Raw genomic sequence first — 18,982 nt, forward strand, 5'->3', positions numbered from 1 at the left:
CTTTCAAGTCCCCATGATATTCAGATGTTCTTTACCCAAATGAGTGCTTTAGATATCTACCAAATGTTATTTACGAAATGCAGATTGACAGAAAGTAAACAACCCGACCAGAACAGACAAACTAGGAAACCAGCATAATCATCTGATCTGCTTGCCTAAAACATAAGAGGCAAGACGATAATCCTGTGTCTTCAAAGCTAAAGAATCATACCTAAAGGACTGCATCTCTAATGGACATTTCTCTCATGCTCTGACAATCTTTTGGTCAGTGCAACTACCCTTCAGCAGAAGTCATTGGAATGTTTTGTCCTATTTCTTCAGACCCAGAAACTTGCACCTCTGATAGTCCATTCTCTAATGCTCTCACCAGCTTCTCAAAGTATTTCCTCGTAACCATGGTCAGGCCCTTCAGCTTTACTTCGAACTCCCTGAAACCTTCCGACGGCCTGCCATAATCAACGAGAAACTGATTCAACTCCAGCTCGGCACATTCGTGAAGCCTTTCGAGACCCTTCTCCGCCTCCCCCTGCAAGAACTCAAACAGCCTTCTTTTTGTATGCTCATTCTCAGGAAGGTAATACCCATATGCATAAGTCCACTTGAGTACTTGCCTACACCCAATGATCTGTTCCCAGGCATCCGTTATGAACAAAAGCTCATATCCTGCTTTGCCCTGTGTCTCAATAAGCCTCCTAATCTGCATGCTCTGCACTCGCTGCATGTCTGCAATGGCTTTTTGCCGTGAAGAGTGATTTGCTGCCCATCTGTCATAGTAATGGGTGTATTTCGTTACATATTTCTCTGCATCTTCTCTGTTCTTGTCAGCCTCGACATCAGCCGCTTCATTATACCTATTACATGTTCCATGATTATACCAATCTCCAAGGCATATCCAGCAAAACTCATATCTACATGGCGGATTGCATGTCATGTGCATACACCCGCCGTTCTTTTCGATTGATTTCTGGCACCGGGGGCAAGGCTTTGTGCGAGCTAGAATCCAAATCTTGGTTTCAGACTCGTCCGTGTTCTTGGAGAGCCAGCTCGATACAGTTTGACAGTCAACCGGACGGTGAGAGTCCTCGAGACAATTCCAGCAGAAACTGTAATAGCAAAGACAAGAAACGTCCCAACTGTCTTCACCGCCGCCACCTCCGTCGAACTCAACGGCGTACTCGCAATCCGGACCAGGACACCACTTGATTTTCTTGTTCTCCTCGACATAGGATCTCAACAGGTACTGCGAGTACTTCTTCTTGTCATCATCGGACAGCGCCAACATGTCGATGACGTCTCTGTCGGCAGCGGCACTACAAGACGGGTCGGGGCATCTCAGCGTCAAACACCCGGGACCATTATTGATCGCCGACCTAATGTAACCTCCCCAGCACTCTCTGCAAAAAGGGTGACCGCAGCCCACCGAGAAAATCCTATCCCGAGGATATACGTCGAAACAGATACCGCAGGAGGCTCGATCACCGGCGTTAACATCGGAAAGTTGCTTATCATAGTCCAACAATCCCACCCTCTTTCTGACATCATCTTCGTCGGCGAACCACGCCTCGTGAACATTTCCAACACTCCAATTGAAGTGCCGAAGTAGAATCGTTGCAGTCGCTCCCGAGACACTCAGAACCGTGGATACCTCTGCAATAACATCCTCCTGCCGTTTTCGCATGTCTGCTTGGTTCAAGATCGTGTATTTCTGGCCTGAACCTTGATGAGACTTGGCATCTTCTGGGTCCATGGGGTCGTCTCCTTTGATGAAGAAGTCGTAGTAGCAATCGGCATCATCGTCATCAACAGTTGTATCGGAGTTTACGTGGTCGCTATTCAAGTCGTTCTCGTCCATGGCGAAAACAAAGACCCTCTACACAAAGGAACAGAATTTATTATATGGTTTCGATCGGTTTTTTGAGAATTTGGGTGTGGCGAGGGGGGTAAGTTCACCTTAGGGAATTTGAAAGCTAGGGAATTTCTGATGGGAAAGTTTTATACCCCAGAAAGAGAGAGAAAAGGAGTTTTCTTCGCATATAAGAGTCCTCCTCCAGTCTTCCTAGTCCGAGTAAGGTCTCTTAAAACAAACATAACAAAAGAAGAGGAGTTCGGGACAAATCACACACACTTTATTTAATAAAAGGATCGACTCGATTGAGTGTAACATTAAAAAAAATAATTTATTAGTTAATTATTAAATATAATATTTTTTTCATTTTAAATTATTGAAAAAGAGTGGAGTAATGCTTTCATCTTAAATTTATTACTTTTTAAATATAATATTTTTTAAATAATTGTATGTTTAATTAGTTGAATAGTAATTTTTATTATCTAATTTCTTATCCAAAGATCAAATATGTTGGATAATGGAGTTATATCGTCTAGTTTTCATTCGTATAATATTTTTTTAAATATAATATATTATTTTAAAATAATTGTTTGTTTAAATAGTTGACATAATTAAAAGAATAATGAATAGTATTTTTCATGTATACTCTAAGTTAAATTACTAGCTAAAATATAGTGTTAGAAATAATAATTTGAAGACACGTCATAACCAAGGTTTCAAAAATTAAAAAGTACATAGTCATCCTACTACCTAATAAAAAATAAACTATAAATAAATAATTAAATAAGAATTAAAAAACCTTAGAACAACCAAAATCAAATTATCACCAATTAAAAAAATAAAATTAGAAGAGCTCATGGTAGTTTGGGTACTTATTACTATTTATTGTCAGAATACATCATTACTATTTATTATTTTATTATTACTTTTCTCATACTTTCTACTAGTACTATTTAATATTCTATAATTATTTTTTCACTACTATTTACAGAATACTTGAGAATATCTCACTATTCAAATACAATTAAAAGACTAAAATTAAGGAAATAAATTTAAGAATAAAAAAAAGTTAACGACTTAAAATTAAAAACATAAGATAAAATTGTAACAAGTATTTGCAAATAAACACTTAAAAAATAACTTCAAAATCTTAAACAAACTAATAATAATAATAATAATCATCCAAAAATATAATAAAATAAAATTAAAAAAAGAAAATTAATATTAAAGAAATAATATAGTTCTGCATGGGGTTGTGGGTCGCCAAGTGGCCGCAAGCCACCAATGATTTTTAACAAGTGAGCAATGCCAAGTGATGTTGGTAGGATGTGTACGTTGTCGTTTATGTATGGTGGTCCACTACATCTTTGTCGGAGCTGGCGTCGTTTTACACCACTAACCATTTGCTGCCACCTAAGTGTTTCATGGTTTATATAATAATACCAAAACCCAAAAATAGAAAGTTCAAACCTAAAAGCCATTTTTTTTAGTCGTCTCCGATCACCGCTAGCTCCAACCATCTCTCTCGGATTGGTTGGAAAGCATTTAACACCGGATCCGAAATCCATTTTGCCAAAATAAGTTACATGAATAATGGACGTATTTTCCAGAGCCAATTTAAGAAAAACTCATTTGATTTAGGCAGTTTCTAGCATTGAAATCATTGGGTATAAACGGTTCTGGCATAGGTTTCAAAATCTGGATTAGCCCCTACGCTAGGTTGTTAAGGACGTGTTTCGTACCACTAACTATATATACAGGTAACCTACAACAAATAAGCTTGGAAGTGCTCCGATGTCTAAGTTAGAGAAATGTTCTCAGTATATGTATATGAATGAATCTCAATGTGTTACCTCCAGGTATTATTCTAGAGATATAGAAGTTCTCGTGGTGAAGATATAGAAAGGACGGAGGTTTGATGCTGCATGTGTACAAAAGTTGAATGGTTCACTCATGATGTTGCAAGCCAGATTGAGCTACTACATGGGTCTTGTGAGTGTTTCTAAATTGATTGTAACAAATAAAATTTCTATAGTAAATTTTAGGTGGTAACTTACTCTCCTGAAATGATTATAGATTTTGAAGATGTTCTTCAAATGAGTTTCTACTTCCTGACCAAATTTCGTATTGATTATTTTTCTGTGAATTGTTTCATTATTGATTGTTTGTTTGGCAACTATCATTGATTGACTGTTTTTTTTCACGATCGTTAAGCAAAAATATTATTGATGAAATTGATAAGCATAGCTGAAGTAGAAGGGATATATACAAGAGCGACACCTAAACATTAGTGACAAGTGAAACAAGGAAGTCATGGATGTTAAGGCCATTAAAATCTATTACAATCAACCACTGGAATAAAACATAATTAAAAGTTGAAAAAATAATATACATCTTTACATGAAAAAATAAAGAAAATATATATACATCTTTTACAAAAAACAAAAGTAAAACCAAGACCAAGAAGCAAGTAAAGGAAGACTCTGCAACAGGTATAACGGTAAGAAATTGAAAAGAAGACAAATGCACACAGAATCTAGCTTTTACATTTACTGCCATTTGTCTCACTATTAACCTTTAGATGTTGAAGAAGGCAGGCGTATGTCCTGCATTTGTACCGCAAGTCAGCATCTTAGCAGTAACTTGTGTACATTACTTGGATTCCAATTAGTGCTGCAAGCTCAGCTGAATTTTTACCTACAATTTCATTAATATCACAGTTAGAAAATTAAAAGCAGTAGAACTTCAGAGCATACATTACAAACTTAAACTAGACAGATAGAGAGACGGGGGGGCTACCAGTTTTACTATCATTTTCATCAATATCCATAATCCCCAGATCATCACCATTGGCATCGCCATTGTCATATGAAGGTTTATTACCATTAACCTGACGTGCAGCTGTGCCCAATATCCTTCTTCCACCGTCGAGAACGGAAAATTTTCTTTGTTCCGTGAGACGCTCGTTGACATTCTCTCTGAAGCGGGACCTGACTCGAGAGCCAGGTCTGACCCAGTCTCGGCTTGGAATATTGGCGGGTCAGCATGGCAAGTATGTTTAACTAGTCTTGGATTAGAGCAGGGACAGCCTCTTACGGATATTCGGCAAACAGCAGTCGTCTTCTACCTTGCGATGATCACAATTTCCGGCGCTAACAACGGCGGCAATCACCACAGAAATCACATGAGGCCATAAAACATCACAAACACCAAATATCATAAAAAAAGATCCGTTCTTTTTCATTAAACTTGCAGAAACACCATCAACATCAAGAATGAGAAAAATACGTTGCAAAATTGCGGAAGCTTTTCTTAGAAAAGCGCTGATACCATGTCAACCCACAAAAAAAAAAAAAAATGTGTTGGGTTCATAGACGTGCAGCTGTGCCCGTTATCCTTCTTCCACCGTCGAGAACGGAAATTCCGTGAGACGCTCGTTGACGTTCTCTCTGAAGCGAGACCTGACTCTAGAGCCAGATCTGACTCAGTCTCGGCTTGGAATATTGGCGGGTCAGCTGTTAATGTTATCCCAACGCCTCTGTGCACACGCTCTAATCGGGAAATACCCATGACGGCTGAAACCATATATAAAAATTTAAAACCGTTTCCTATCTTTTGTTTAGGCGGTGTGGGACAAAGTCATGGCCGGCTCAAGGGTAGGCAACAAAACTTTTAGTAGGCCCACGGTGAAAAAAATTATAAAAAAAAATAGGTAAGTATAAAATATGAGACAAGGGTAAATCTGGAATAGAAGTGTCAAAATATGATATACTACTCTTAGATATTTTCTAAAATATGATGTGTGTTTTGATAATGATGGCATTGATTTTTTTTAAAAAAATTAAGCATTAAGAGAAATATTATTGTAAAGATCCGATCCAATAATTTTAAAAAAAATCTTATTTGTCTTAAATTTTGTTTGACAGGTTGTACTGGAGAGCCCAGTTGCAATTTATTAGATAACTTTGAATAGGCCCGAGCCCAAAATTTTGGTATGATAATTGATGATTTTTTAATTAGGCCCAATAAATGCAATAAATGGGTTAAAGTCCAATTTCTATTTATGGAACAAATGGGCCTATATTTTATTTGGTTGGCCCAAGTGCTTATCTTTTTAAAGGAAATATCCAACCCAAGTAGAAACTGATGCAATCAAGACTCTTTCTTTTCTTCCTCGTAAAGCTAGGTTTGTGTGTGTGACTGAAACCGGTGCAAGGTAGCTATTACTAGAAGAAAGCTCATGTAGTTGACTCTATTGCTAGAGTCCCTCTGCACACTGTAGTGCTCTACTTCCCGCCACCACAAAACAACCCATTTTCCTCAAACAGAAACTAGTCAACCATTCACAACAAATGCCTCAAACCTAAGAAACATCAAATGGATTTGGATTCACTCATCACACAAATTGAAACTCTTTTTTTGGCAAGATTTAAATGTTGAACTTGCACCAGAATAAGCAAAAGTCATATCAAACACAGTTTTAGTAGGAAGATTGGTAGCATATAGGCCACTCAATAAGTTTGCAATCCACTAGTATCAAGGAAACAAGGAACTTCATCCAGAAATTTCTCATAGAAGATCTACAAACAAGCATGTTCATTTTCATATTTTGATCTCCCCAAGATAAGCTAAGAGTCTTAAACTAAGCACCCTAGAATTCAATGGCCACCTATTAATCCTCAAGCAATGACCCCTAGGAGCTACTTTGCAAGAGATCAGTCTAAAACACTCACTGTTTAATATGCAGATCCATGGGCTACCCCTCGACCATATGACACTGAGGAATGCAACCAACATCGGGAAAGCTTTAGGCAATTTGATCAAAGTTGAAGAAGATCCTATCTATGGGATGGCATATAGAAAATACATTAAGATAAAGGTCGAAATCGATGTCACTAAACCCCTTCAACAAGGATTTGCAATGCCAAGGTACGAGAATCACGAAATATGGATCTCCATAAAATATGACTGTTTGTCTGATTTTTGCTATGCATGTGGAAGATTGGGTCACTCCAAAATCTTTTGCAATTATAAAAAATCAACTCCCATGAAGCTTAACTATGGACCATGGCTTAGAGTGGATTTCAATAGCCCAAGCTTTTCTTAGACACTTCAACAAATCGAAGGAAGGCAAGATGCATATGTGTACCCTTTGAAAAATACAGCTCAACCACCCACGGCTCAGGATAGAAACAGTAAGGGGAAATAAATCCAACTTTCAAACAATCAACAAGGAAACTATTGGATAGCTTTCTTGGATCAGAATGTACTTACTAGAGGTGACAACAATGCCTTCGCAGTGGAGACTTCAGAGCTTCTTCAATTCTTCCCACTGCCGTTGACTACCCAGCAACACGAAGCAAGCTCCACTCGAACGACACCTTCCAACTATTCACCACTGTTCAGCTACAGTGAATCGAGTGCATTCAATTCCCTACCAACAAAAATCAATATCTTTACTGTGGAACCAACTACTAGCTCAAATCAAATAAATCCAATCCGCAGCCAATTTTCCCTCTTATCAGCTGGACCTAGAATTAAGACAGTATAAAGAATGGTAGTAAAGCCACAGAACTTCTCAAGCGTCACACCACCGATCGCATCTCTGTCGGCTAGGACATGTACACCTTGGAAGGCACAGTGAAGGCAAATATACTTGGTGATGCAGAGTTACAAAACACAGCTGATCAAGCATGGGGCCACAATTTCCTCAGCCCATCTAGGTGAGCCCAAGTCTTAACCCTCCAATTCAATTACAAAAGTGCCCGTTTTTATTGATCAGCAAGAGAAAAACATTTTCTCTACCAGGCCCAAAACTCTCTGCCCACCATGCCCATTCACACCATTCCTTGAAAGCTAGACTGACAACTCTCCCAAGCCCAACCCAATCTTCTACAAAATTGACCCAATTCAATCCTTTGCTTGAGGCCAGTGGAACATCCCAAAATCCAAGCACTCAAGTGCATCAACCTTCCCACCCAAGAGCTCAACATACCCCAGACCCACGCCCTATACACTACCACCCAATCAAGCTACCCCATGATATAAACAAGGCCCCAACAAGCCCACCACCTTATTTCACGCCAAACTAGTCCCCTTGGTAAGTGTCATGTTAGAGGCCTTATTCTATACAATGCCAACAATTCCAACTTTGTGAAATGGAGCCACTCGACAGTAGCTTATAAGTGTATTATAGGTTCACAAATCAGGGTAAACCCCAACACTCTTCAAGCCGACAACAAGATCCAAAATCTTATTCCAAGGCATACCCATTTTCCCATACACATTTAGAAACACATTATAGATGATCAAAGTAGGTTAACATCCCTCTTCTTCCAACTTCATAAAACCTGACGACCTTATTTAGTTAAGAACACATCCTAGCACGGATAATTAGAGCCGAGAATGTGACCTTATCAAATTTTAACCCTTTCTCACGCATTTCATCAAACAACTTATCTGCTCTAACCAAATCCCTACACCTTCTAAGCTTTTCATCAAGTATCATTTCCCTATTTTTTTGCCAATCAAAGCAACATCTTCCTTATTTAGATTACATGAATTTAAAGACTCAACCACCTTCGCAAGAGAAACATACCTTGCATTAAGGGGAGTTGCGAAACCAAATGACCTTGGCTGGATGCCAAGCATTTTTCTTATCACCCTAAGGCTTCCTATGTCTCTTTGTAAAGATGCATTTCGGAGCCTCAGCCACTAAAGGGACTATTACAAAATTTTAAAGCAAGGAGAATGAGAAGAAGTAGCAAAGTCATCAAAGGGAGATTCCTTTCCTCATTGATATGGAGGATCCGTCCATTCTCGACCTCCAGGTAGAGCACGATTCCGACCCTCTCTACCTTGGCAAGAGCAGCTATTGGCTTTACCTTGTGAAAACCATGGCATTGGCGACAACGCCCTTAGCGGCTCTCCCATATAGCCCTCCTATTGCGCCATTGAATCTTCGAAGTACAGAAAATTAAAACGAAGCTGTAGTGAGAACTAGTCAAAGATGTTGGATCAGAGTCCGAAGATGGGTGTAATCATTGATATGCTTGCTTGATTACAATTCGAGGAATTGGACATGGATTTGTAAACAAAGGATAAGATTATGGGGTCGGCTGAGGGTTTAGGAGGGTGGTGTCGGTTTTGGTGGGGGGTTTTGCTAAATGTGGGGAAATAAGGGTGTTGAAGGTGGCGGATTTGGGAGTACAAGTGGTAGATGCACACTGAAGAGTGGAATATCTAATTTGTCTACCATGAGAGAGAGAGGGGGAGAGGTTTTACTTGGTGACAACCAAATGATGCATGCTGGAATCAAATCAATCAAAATCTTGACCCCTATTGCTGGCATTAGAGTCTCACCCATGTCCAAACCAATCCAATATTCCCTAGTCAAATAATGAAACAGAGAACTCGTGGCACTTTCTGGCCATGGAGGATGCCATACCCAGTGTGGCCATTTGCTTGGGATTATTCCCATTATTGCCAATGTAGAAAAATTCCTTTGAGTCAATTTTGAAGCATAGATCACTTCAGGACTCTTGCTGGTTAGATCGGTATCATTTGAGATCTTTGGTTGAATGAATGAACCAACGACCTAATTATTTTGAGCTCTTTCTTTATGGCAATAACTTGAATCCTCTGGACCTCTATCTTTTTCTTCAACTGTAACTCCATGTTCTTCTTCCTGTACTACATAGATTTGGTGCTCCAGATAGTTCAAGTTTTCATTGAAGTTGCACCTAAAATCTTTTAATTTTTGCAGGATAACTTGGCATCTTTCCTGTGTTTGTTCTACTTGCTCCTTGATTTTGAATAAAGACGCAATAATTTCTTCTGTGGGTTGATAAAACAAAGATTGGTTGTCTCTCTTATACCAATTTGTAACACACCTCAGAGGGCTAAAAGGACAATCTCTCTTCTACCAATTTGTCCCAGCAACTCCAGGTTCTCTCCAGCAAGCACGACAGCACCATTGCCACTACTTCACTTAGCCATGAAGCCACCTGAGGTCTCTTTTCAAGCGCCACTGAAACTAATGCAGACACCATGATGAGGTTGCACCACCCTACATATCGGATCCACCACCAAGCCGTAAGCCTCAAGATGCCCTTGCGTTAGCAACCCAAGAACAGAGCACAAGCCAACCTCCATGCACGGCAAACTAGAAAACCCCATGCCGAACCACTGTAGAGGGATGCCTAAAATCACTGTAACTGCATGGAAGCAACCAACGCAAGAGACAGTAACCATCGTAGAACTTTTATCCAGCCTAGACAACCACCTCAGGAAATCAAAACACCACTTAGTAGCCAAAGAAATCGTTGACCCAGCCATCGATGTTCAAACGCACAACTGTTTCTTGGTTGCACCACACGAGCCAGCAACACCAAGCCATATAATCGACCAATATACAGGCTGACTGAGAAGCCATCCCACCTGAAACCTCTACCGTAAGCCATCATAGAATATGCTAACAACCACAGAGACTACCGGTCAGCCACTTTCTGTTAGACTCTCACTGTCTGGTAAGCCTACACCGAAATCTCTCTCATCTCTCTTTTCCGTCGTGTTTCTCTAACTAGCAGCACCGTTGTTTCCTCCTCCATGACTACACATAGAGAAGGTCGCCTAGCATCGTCAACCTTAACCTAACCACTGGGGTTGTCGCCCCAACCCTTCTCTCACACGATTTCCTTCTCCCACGGTGAGCCTTGAGTCTCTGTTCCTTGCCCCTTTGTTTCTCCAGAATGCTCTCCTTTTTAAATGGAAAGTGGGCCTTGGGCCTTTGGACCATTACGTTACTACCCTATAATATTCTAAGTGGACTGATTTTCTTGTAGGATTTAATTTTAAGTTGGACTAATTTTCTATAATTTGGTTGGGCTTGAATTTTAACTTAGGCCTAATTTTACTTGAATAATTAGTTTGTACCAAAATAATTATTAAAATTATTCTCCATACTTGCATTTAATTATTATTAAATTGAATAAATAACACAATTTCCTAGAAATTATAGTAATTTATTGTACTCATTTTATATTAATGTGAAGTGCAATTCAGGAAGTAGTACTACGATTATTATAAATTAGGATTAACATATGTTGGTTAGTTTAGTTAGATTATTATTAAAGCCCATTCTTTTATAGCCAATTTTTATGTACCTCGCATGTTATTATATATGCAAGCATATCATTCATCATAGTACATGTTAATTTCACATCACATTTAATTTAGCATTTTATAATTATGTACGTATTATATCATGCATCTCACGTTAGATAAGACACATAAGCTTTCTAGATATCAAGTGTAAGACAAGATCATATCAGTTTAAATCAGATGGTCATTCAAATCTATGGTACCAATACAGATTCATGGGTGAATGTGCAAGCCATGAACTCAAGCATGGTCTACAATAGTGCCAAAATACTACTCAATGATTCCCCTTCTGGCCACAGGATGTGGGACCAGTACATAACCTTGCACATAGGTTTAAGTATGTTAATTAGTCAGATCAGTTAGTTAATTCAGATAAATCAAGACAAATCATGCATAGCATAAGTATAAACAGTCATGATTTTTATTCTCTCACGCATGAAAATGTTTTTATGAAAAGCCTTACGTTTATTATGTTTATGTTGTGATGAGTTTCTTAATGAGTTCTCAACTCATTTTAATTTTATTTTGTGTTATTAACCACCTAAGTAAGGATGATGATGAGTACGAGAAGGTGGGTTAGGCTTAGAAGAGCAGACCGATGGACTCTAGTGAATTTTGTTTTAGATTGTCTTTTCCAATTTCATTGGACTGGGAAAACTATGATTATGTTTTAGACACGTTATTTTTTTTTTAACTCTTTTATGGGATAAGTATTTGTTTTTATTAATTATGAAAGTCTCTTGCTTGGCTATATTTATAAAAACACGTGACATTCCTAGCCTACAAGAAGTGGGTGTTATAATTATGGATAAGAGTACTCCATTTACAGAAAAATTAGATTATTTTTCAAATTGTTATATTACTTATAGATATTATTAAGCATAATTAAAGCCTCATTTTCTGCATCTCAAAAGTTTTAAATTAAAGCCTCATGTACTTAATGGCTCCCTTTAAGCCATAAAACATATTGAGCGGCGCTTGGACAATGTTCAAGCTATGTATAAACCATTCGGACGGTTAGGATTTACTTCAATTAATTCATTTTTTTTCGTTGGTACACATGGAAATTATAAACCATGTAACCCGTGGATTCTGACTGACACCAAGCCACCTAGCTGGGTTACAACTAGTAAGAAAATAAAACCAATTATCATTAAAACAATTAGGGATATGAACAATGAACATCATACATATAATATGAGAAGTGCTACAGCCACAAATAAGTTTCACAAAAGTAAGCCTAAAAACTAAAATGACTTCATATGATATATTAGATTTAGTTTACAATAAAAATAACTTTATAATCTAACATACCACATAAAGTCATGTCAGTTTATGGCTTTACTTTTATGAGATCTTTTTATAATTAAAGCATTTCTCATATAACATACATATTTATGAGTATATAATGTCATACGTCATCTCTCTCTCTCTCTTCGGGTGCGTTTGGATACAGTGGTAAGATGGAACTCGCCTCACCTCATCTCATCTAAGTTCAACTAATATTTCACTACTATTCACAAACAATCTCAACTCATCTAATATCATCTTGCTATTCGTGGCGCTCCTAGTCCCCGCTTGGGATTAGACGGTGACTGAAGCGTCGCTACATGTAACTCAAGGCTATATACCCCTCAAACATGATAGATAAGATGCAATGCATCTATAAATCTTGTAGTATGTAATAATTCATAGCGAAAAAATTCTTTTAATTACATAGGACTTGTGGTAATGTAATAATCATGGTACTGAATTGTAAGCATCCAAAAAGTTTGAATTTCATTAAAGTACTCCCAAAATAGATATTGTTTTCAAAAGTCTCCCAAAACATTGGACCATTTTAAAGAAATATCTTTTACCACAAAACATTCTTAGGTTCTCAATCTCCCCACTACTACAGCTCCGTCTTGAGTTAAACACAAGAAGTTCCATGTGACTTCTGGGCCTCGGGTACCAGAAATCCTAAATCCCTTGCAATCTCCATTGCCTCAATAGTGGTCTAACTAGCTCGCTTAAGGAAACTTGATACTTGGTCCATATTCCACCAAAATTTCGAGTTCTTTACTAGGTCAGTAAGCATACTATCAAACTCGGCCTCACTAAGACTAGCTAATATTTTCCAAAGAAGCGGGGCTGTGCACTTCAAAATGTCGGCAATATAGTCATGACGAGCCTTCATAGTGAATTTGTCGTCTATCATTGTGCCCTCTAGGTTCATGGTTCTATAGTATTTGAGGTACTTGTAACAGCTTCTACCAGTCCGAGTGGGGAATGGTAGTGGAAACTACCATAGTGAGATTTCGAGAAATCTCATTAAGTAAACAAGCAACATACAACAAATATCACAAGCATATAAGAGCAAACCACAAATGAATGCATTGACATGTACTTTGACATAAAGCTTGACATAAGCAACATAGACCTTAAAACATCTTTTCTTCTTTTAATCTTCTTAACACATGTTTATATCGTTTGAGCTCGGGTCCTTATTCTTGTCAAAACATATCACGCCATTTCTTATCATGATGTATCATGCCATATCATGATCGTATCATATCATTTCATGTCATTTCATATCATATCATAACATATCATGGCATATCATATCATATCATGTCATAGAGCTCAAACGCCTTATTGTTTCTTATAACACATGGTTGGATACCTCACGGTTCCCCTAAGCACCATGTGTTACCTGTTAGTCACCACATCATCCAACGATCCACTTTGATTGAGGTGACTGCATCATATTCTTAAACATATTCATTACGGTAGTTCACTTATTTCACCTTCACCGTATGACACCCACTAGTTTTAGGTACAACCTTGCTCTGACATCCTTTCCATAAGGAACCATTCGAAGCCTGTTGATTGTACTTCGTCGACCCAGGGGTCTCCACTAGACTTTAAGCACTCCAAAGTGGACAGTGAGTTCCACTAGGGCATTTTCCCGTCCTAGCATTTGGGATCGTGACAAAACATACATTGACTCTTCTTTCAAAAACATATACCCAAATGCATGAGACATGAACTTATGATGCTACACTCTTTCATACTCATAAAACATGCAAAAATCGAGATGCATAACACTAAGTAGAAACTTGCATCTCATGATAAGGCTTGAAATCATTTGAACATGCAATCACATGATGAATACACCTAAACATAGCCGATTCATGATCAACGAAGCATAAAATCATTGCAGCTTCCATGCAGTTGCAGTGATTTTAGGCATCCATCAACAGTGGTTGGAAGTGCTGTTTTCTAGTTTGCCTTGCTTGGATGTTGGGTTGTGCTCAATATTTGAAAGCATATACCATTGCTGATGTTTTAAAGACCTCCATCTACCATGTTGTGTCTGCTTTCCACAATGAGATGTTGAAGAGTGCTAAATTGGGTCTTCTTGAGAATTTTGTCTTGAAACTTGGATCCAGAGCTAGAAATGTTTGCTATTTGCGAGATTTGACCGAAGCAAATTACTTGTTGATGTGATGCTATCTTGTTCTAGTGGAAAATCGGTTGTTATTGAAGGTGGCTACATTAGAATGGAGTTGAATGTAGTTCTCAACAATTCACTTGTGACCTTGTGTGCTAATATTGGCTATATTGACGAAGCTGTCAAGATTTTTGAAGATATGAAGAATTCAAGGACTTGCAAACCTAACAATTGGTCATTTTCCTCCTTGATTATGATACATGTCCACAGTGGTAACCTTGTGATCAAATCAAGGAAACTTACCCGCACCTTGTGGGCAAGGTGCTTTGATGGGAGAAGATCTGTAATAGTTCACATGGCCTTGGGCCCGTGGGCCTTATTATGTTATTTTGCTATGTTAATGTTTTAGCCTGCTTGCAACTTGCTGGACTTGAATGCAGTTAACAGGCTAGAGGCCGTAGAATAGGTTTACTTCCTTTGTTCTGTTTTGTTCTTTACAATTAGGTTGTTTAGTTTTTGCTTGGTAGTCGGGCCAAGCCCAATTTAGGGATAATATTTACTCTCCACCAAATATATGTATGAGCCTTAGTGGTCTGTAGAAGGATAACCAAAAACTAATAGAAGCTTTTTTTTATCTTCTTTTTCTTCTTTATCTCTATGTTTTTCTTGGAGGTTCTCACCCTCAAATTGAAATTGTTCTTTCCGCCCTCTATGTTGTGTTACACTGTTGCACGTGAGTTTAGATACCCAAATGTGCATATATATATATGTATGTATGTATATATGTATGTATGTATGTATCACCGTTGCTGGAAACCTTAGAGAAAATGAGGTTTTTTTTTTCTTTTTTTTTTTTCTAGTCAAGCATATTATAGAATAAAAAGGCGGAATTACAAAAATTTTAAGGTGGATCTTTTCCACTATTAATAAACAAAAAGCATCTAGGGAGATTATCTAGAGGTAAGCATCCAAAAATATGATTGGTTGCTACGCATTGCGCCACTAAGTGCACACATCGATTTTGGGATCGATGAATTTTTGCTAGTTTCCATCTTTGGTGATGGCGGAAGATTTGTTGAATATCTGCAATGATGGGAAAGATTTGCCAAAAGAGGGATGAGTCTGAGCTTTCAATGGCGGTGACAGATTGGGCGTCGCCATCAATTGTTGCTAGATTTTGTTGAGTTGCCATTTTGGAAGCTAGTAGCGCTGCTGAGGCTTCAACTATTAGAGGGTTTGAAGTTTGAATTTTTTCCATTCTGATTTTCAGGATATCGCCACCGTGGTTCCTGCGAATCGCTGATGCTACGGAGAAATTATTTCTAATTGCGGCATCGAAAGAGAAACTTTGAAAAATTAGGAAGTGGAGGCTTACAAGTTTCTTCTTGCCTTTTTTGTTTTTCTTCCCATGATTTCTTGTATTCCTCATAAATCAGACTTAGATGACTATTTTCCTTTTTAAGGGATAGGGTAGTGTGATTATGAACAATATAATTTTGATTCCTCAGATAAAATCCATGATAATTACTGCAAATAGCTGGAAGTGGTGTTTTTCCTTGTCTCGTAATCCCGATTCTTGTTCAGGGTATATGATCATCCTTATCCAATCTGAGATGGACCTGATGGGCAAGTTTGCAAAATTTAATGGCCAGTGGCTTTGTTGCCATAGTATCCGGTTTATTGGACACTCTACGAAAGAATGTAGCAAGGTTTCTTTTGCTTGATTGCATAGCGGACATTCTTTAGATTCAAGTCGAGGAACGATTTCACTTAGCCTTGACTTCGTTGGGAGGATGTTCCAGAGTAGTAGCCTGTGACGGTGATGGATTCTTAGACTCCATAGAGGCTTGAAGAGCGCCATCATGAGATATTGTTGCGCTGAATCTTGGCTGCTAATTGTTACATGGTAAGCTGTTTTAACCGAAAATTTTCCACTGTGGTTCAATGTCCAAATGATCTTGTCTTGCCCCTGAAAGATTCTTGGCAGCGGAAATTTTTGGATAAATGTAAAGCTTTCCTGGTCAAAAAGGTTTTGCACTTTTGGCGTGTCCCACGATTGTGGATTGTTCATAATTATATGTGAAACTTTAAGGGAAGGGTGGATTAGGTCCATACCTTGGATCGACTTTAGTTTGAAATTTTTCATAGAAGGAATCCACGGTTCTTACCAGATGTTGACAGAAAGACCGTTAAGAATTTGGTAACATCTTCCTTTTTTGAGTATGTCTTATGTTTGGAGAATACCTTTTCACATGCATGAGTCTGATGGTTTTGGTGCCGCGTACCAAAAATTTGTGTTTTGGAGCTATTTTGCTGAGAGAATTGAATGCCACAAGCCATTATGTCTTTCGCTTAATTCACATCCAGTTTTTGCTAGTAACGCTTGATTCATTCTTCCCATCAATCTGAGTCTGAGTACTCCTAATATTTTTGGTTGGCATATAGATTTCTATGATTTTAATGTCATATTATGAGCTTTGTCCTTTTGGAATCCCACCAAAAGTTTTTGAAGCTTGTATCGAGTGCCATGCATACATATTTTGGGAGTTGAAAGGAGCTCATGTGGTAGGATGGGATGGTGCTTGCTACTCATCTAATCAACATTGTTTTTTCCTGCTTGTGATAATAGTTTTGATTTCCAACTTTCTAGTTTTCTCCCCACTTTGCTCAACATTTCTTTGTAGCTCTCTCTTTTATTTTTGTTAAAGGAAGTTGGTAAGCCCAAATATTTCATTCTTGCTGAAGATGCTTGGTAAGGAAGCAGCTGAGATGTAGATGATTTGTTTGTTGGACTTGTGTTCCTTGTGATGAAGATGGAGAATTTGCTCAGATTAACTTTTTGTTCTGCTCATTGTTGATATTTTGCTAAGCTTTCTGAGATAACTTGAGCATTCCTTTTCGTAGCTCTTGCGAATATAATTGTGTCATCCACGAAGGGTAGGTGTGAGATGGGTAGACTCTTTCTACTGAGTTTTACCCCTTCAAGTGTACTTTGTGCTTAAGCTTTTAACATAATTCTTGATAGTGCCTCTGTGACTAGTATGAAAAGGAAAGGCGAGAGCAGGTCTCCTTGTCTGAGTCCTCTTTGTGTTTTGAAGAATCCTCGTGGTGAGCCGTTGATGATGATGGAGAATGTTGTTGTTGTTACACACTCTTTTATCAGATTTATCCATCCTTGATTCAATCCCAATGCTTTCATTACCATGAAAAGAAAATCCCATTCAACCAGATGAAATGCCTTTTCCATGTCAAGCTTTATGGTCATTAACATGTTTTTCCCAGTTTTTCTTTTGAGATGGTGGAATAACTTATGTGTGATTATGGTATTTTCTTTTATGTTACGACCTAGGACAGAAACCATATGAAGGGGGGAGATAATATTAGTTAGCGTGACTTTAAAGCTGTTTTCCAGTATCTTTTTTATGATTTTGTAGCTGACATTAGTGAGATTGATTCGGTGGTATTGACTTGGGGAATTCGGGCTTGGGGTTTTTGGAATGAGAGTTATGTTGGTATGATTCGTCTACTTCAAGAGTTTTCCACTTCTGAAGAAATTCTGCATGGGTTGGATGACCACTTTTTTTATGATGTTCCAATAATGTTTATAAAAGAGAGTCGTCATGCCATCTGGACCTGGCGCTTTGTGGCTTGGGATTTGTTTTACGGCTCCTAATATTTCTTCTTCATTTGAAATCGCATCGAGTGATTCATTATCATGATCCGAGATTTGCTTGTCGAAAAGATTTTCGAATTGCTACAGGATTTGCAAATTGGATGAAGAGTATATTGATTTGAAATGATTTATAAATGAAAATTCAATAACGAGAGGTTCCATTGACCAGTTACCTGGTCCCAATTTGATAGTCTTTGGCGTTTCTTCTCCTTCGGATTGTTGTTGTAAGTTGATAGAATTTTGTGTTGAGATCCGTGGAGGTGAGCCATGATTTTTGACACCATAATGTTTCTTTATTTTCTCTTTGCTTGTGGAGTCTATGTTGCCGGAACCTTTCTTTTTGTTGATTGTGAGATGTCATTTGGCAGCTTTTAACTTAAAGTAACTCTCTTTGTAGATCTTGGATATTATTATGAATTCCCCAAAGTCATTTTTGTTCCATAGTTTGAGTGCATCTTTGGTTGATTTGATTTTCTTGTAGAGTATGTAGGCCGGATTGCCTTGATAGCTTTTACTACATGCTTCTTTTATTATTTGATGGCTGAGTGGCTCACGAATCCAGAATTCTTCAAATTTAAAAGATGAGGCTTGATGATGTTTTGTCGTAGTATGCAGCAAGAGTGGGTGGTGGTCTGACGCTGATGAGGCTAAATGTTGCAACGATGCATCAGAGAATAATAGTCTTCACTCCTGATTTGCTAGTACTCGGTCTAGTCGTTCCCTTAGAAGTGCTATCTCATATATGTTATTTGACCATGTGAATTTTGGACCCGTGAAACCAATGTCAATGAGGCCGTTTCAATCCGGAAAGGCCTTGTGTAATACCCGGGCGTAGCACCATTTCTGTGTTTTTATTTTTTTATTT

General features: G+C 38.1%; 1 protein-coding gene across 1 annotated transcript; it reads right to left on the reverse strand.

The window, feature by feature from the left end:
- Nucleotides 1-167: 167 nt before the first annotated feature.
- On the reverse strand, nucleotides 168-2,076 carry LOC108981522 (probable E3 ubiquitin-protein ligase ARI7). The gene has a single exon (XM_018952718.2). It carries the CDS (start codon nucleotides 1,850-1,852, stop codon nucleotides 275-277), a length of 1,578 nt encoding a protein of 525 aa, XP_018808263.2. The 5' UTR covers nucleotides 1,853-2,076; the 3' UTR covers nucleotides 168-274.
- Nucleotides 2,077-18,982: the final 16,906 nt, after the last annotated feature.

The sequence above is a fragment of the Juglans regia genome, chromosome 6, assembly GCF_001411555.2.
Source record: "Juglans regia cultivar Chandler chromosome 6, Walnut 2.0, whole genome shotgun sequence".
NCBI classification, from domain to species: domain Eukaryota; kingdom Viridiplantae; phylum Streptophyta; class Magnoliopsida; order Fagales; family Juglandaceae; genus Juglans; species Juglans regia.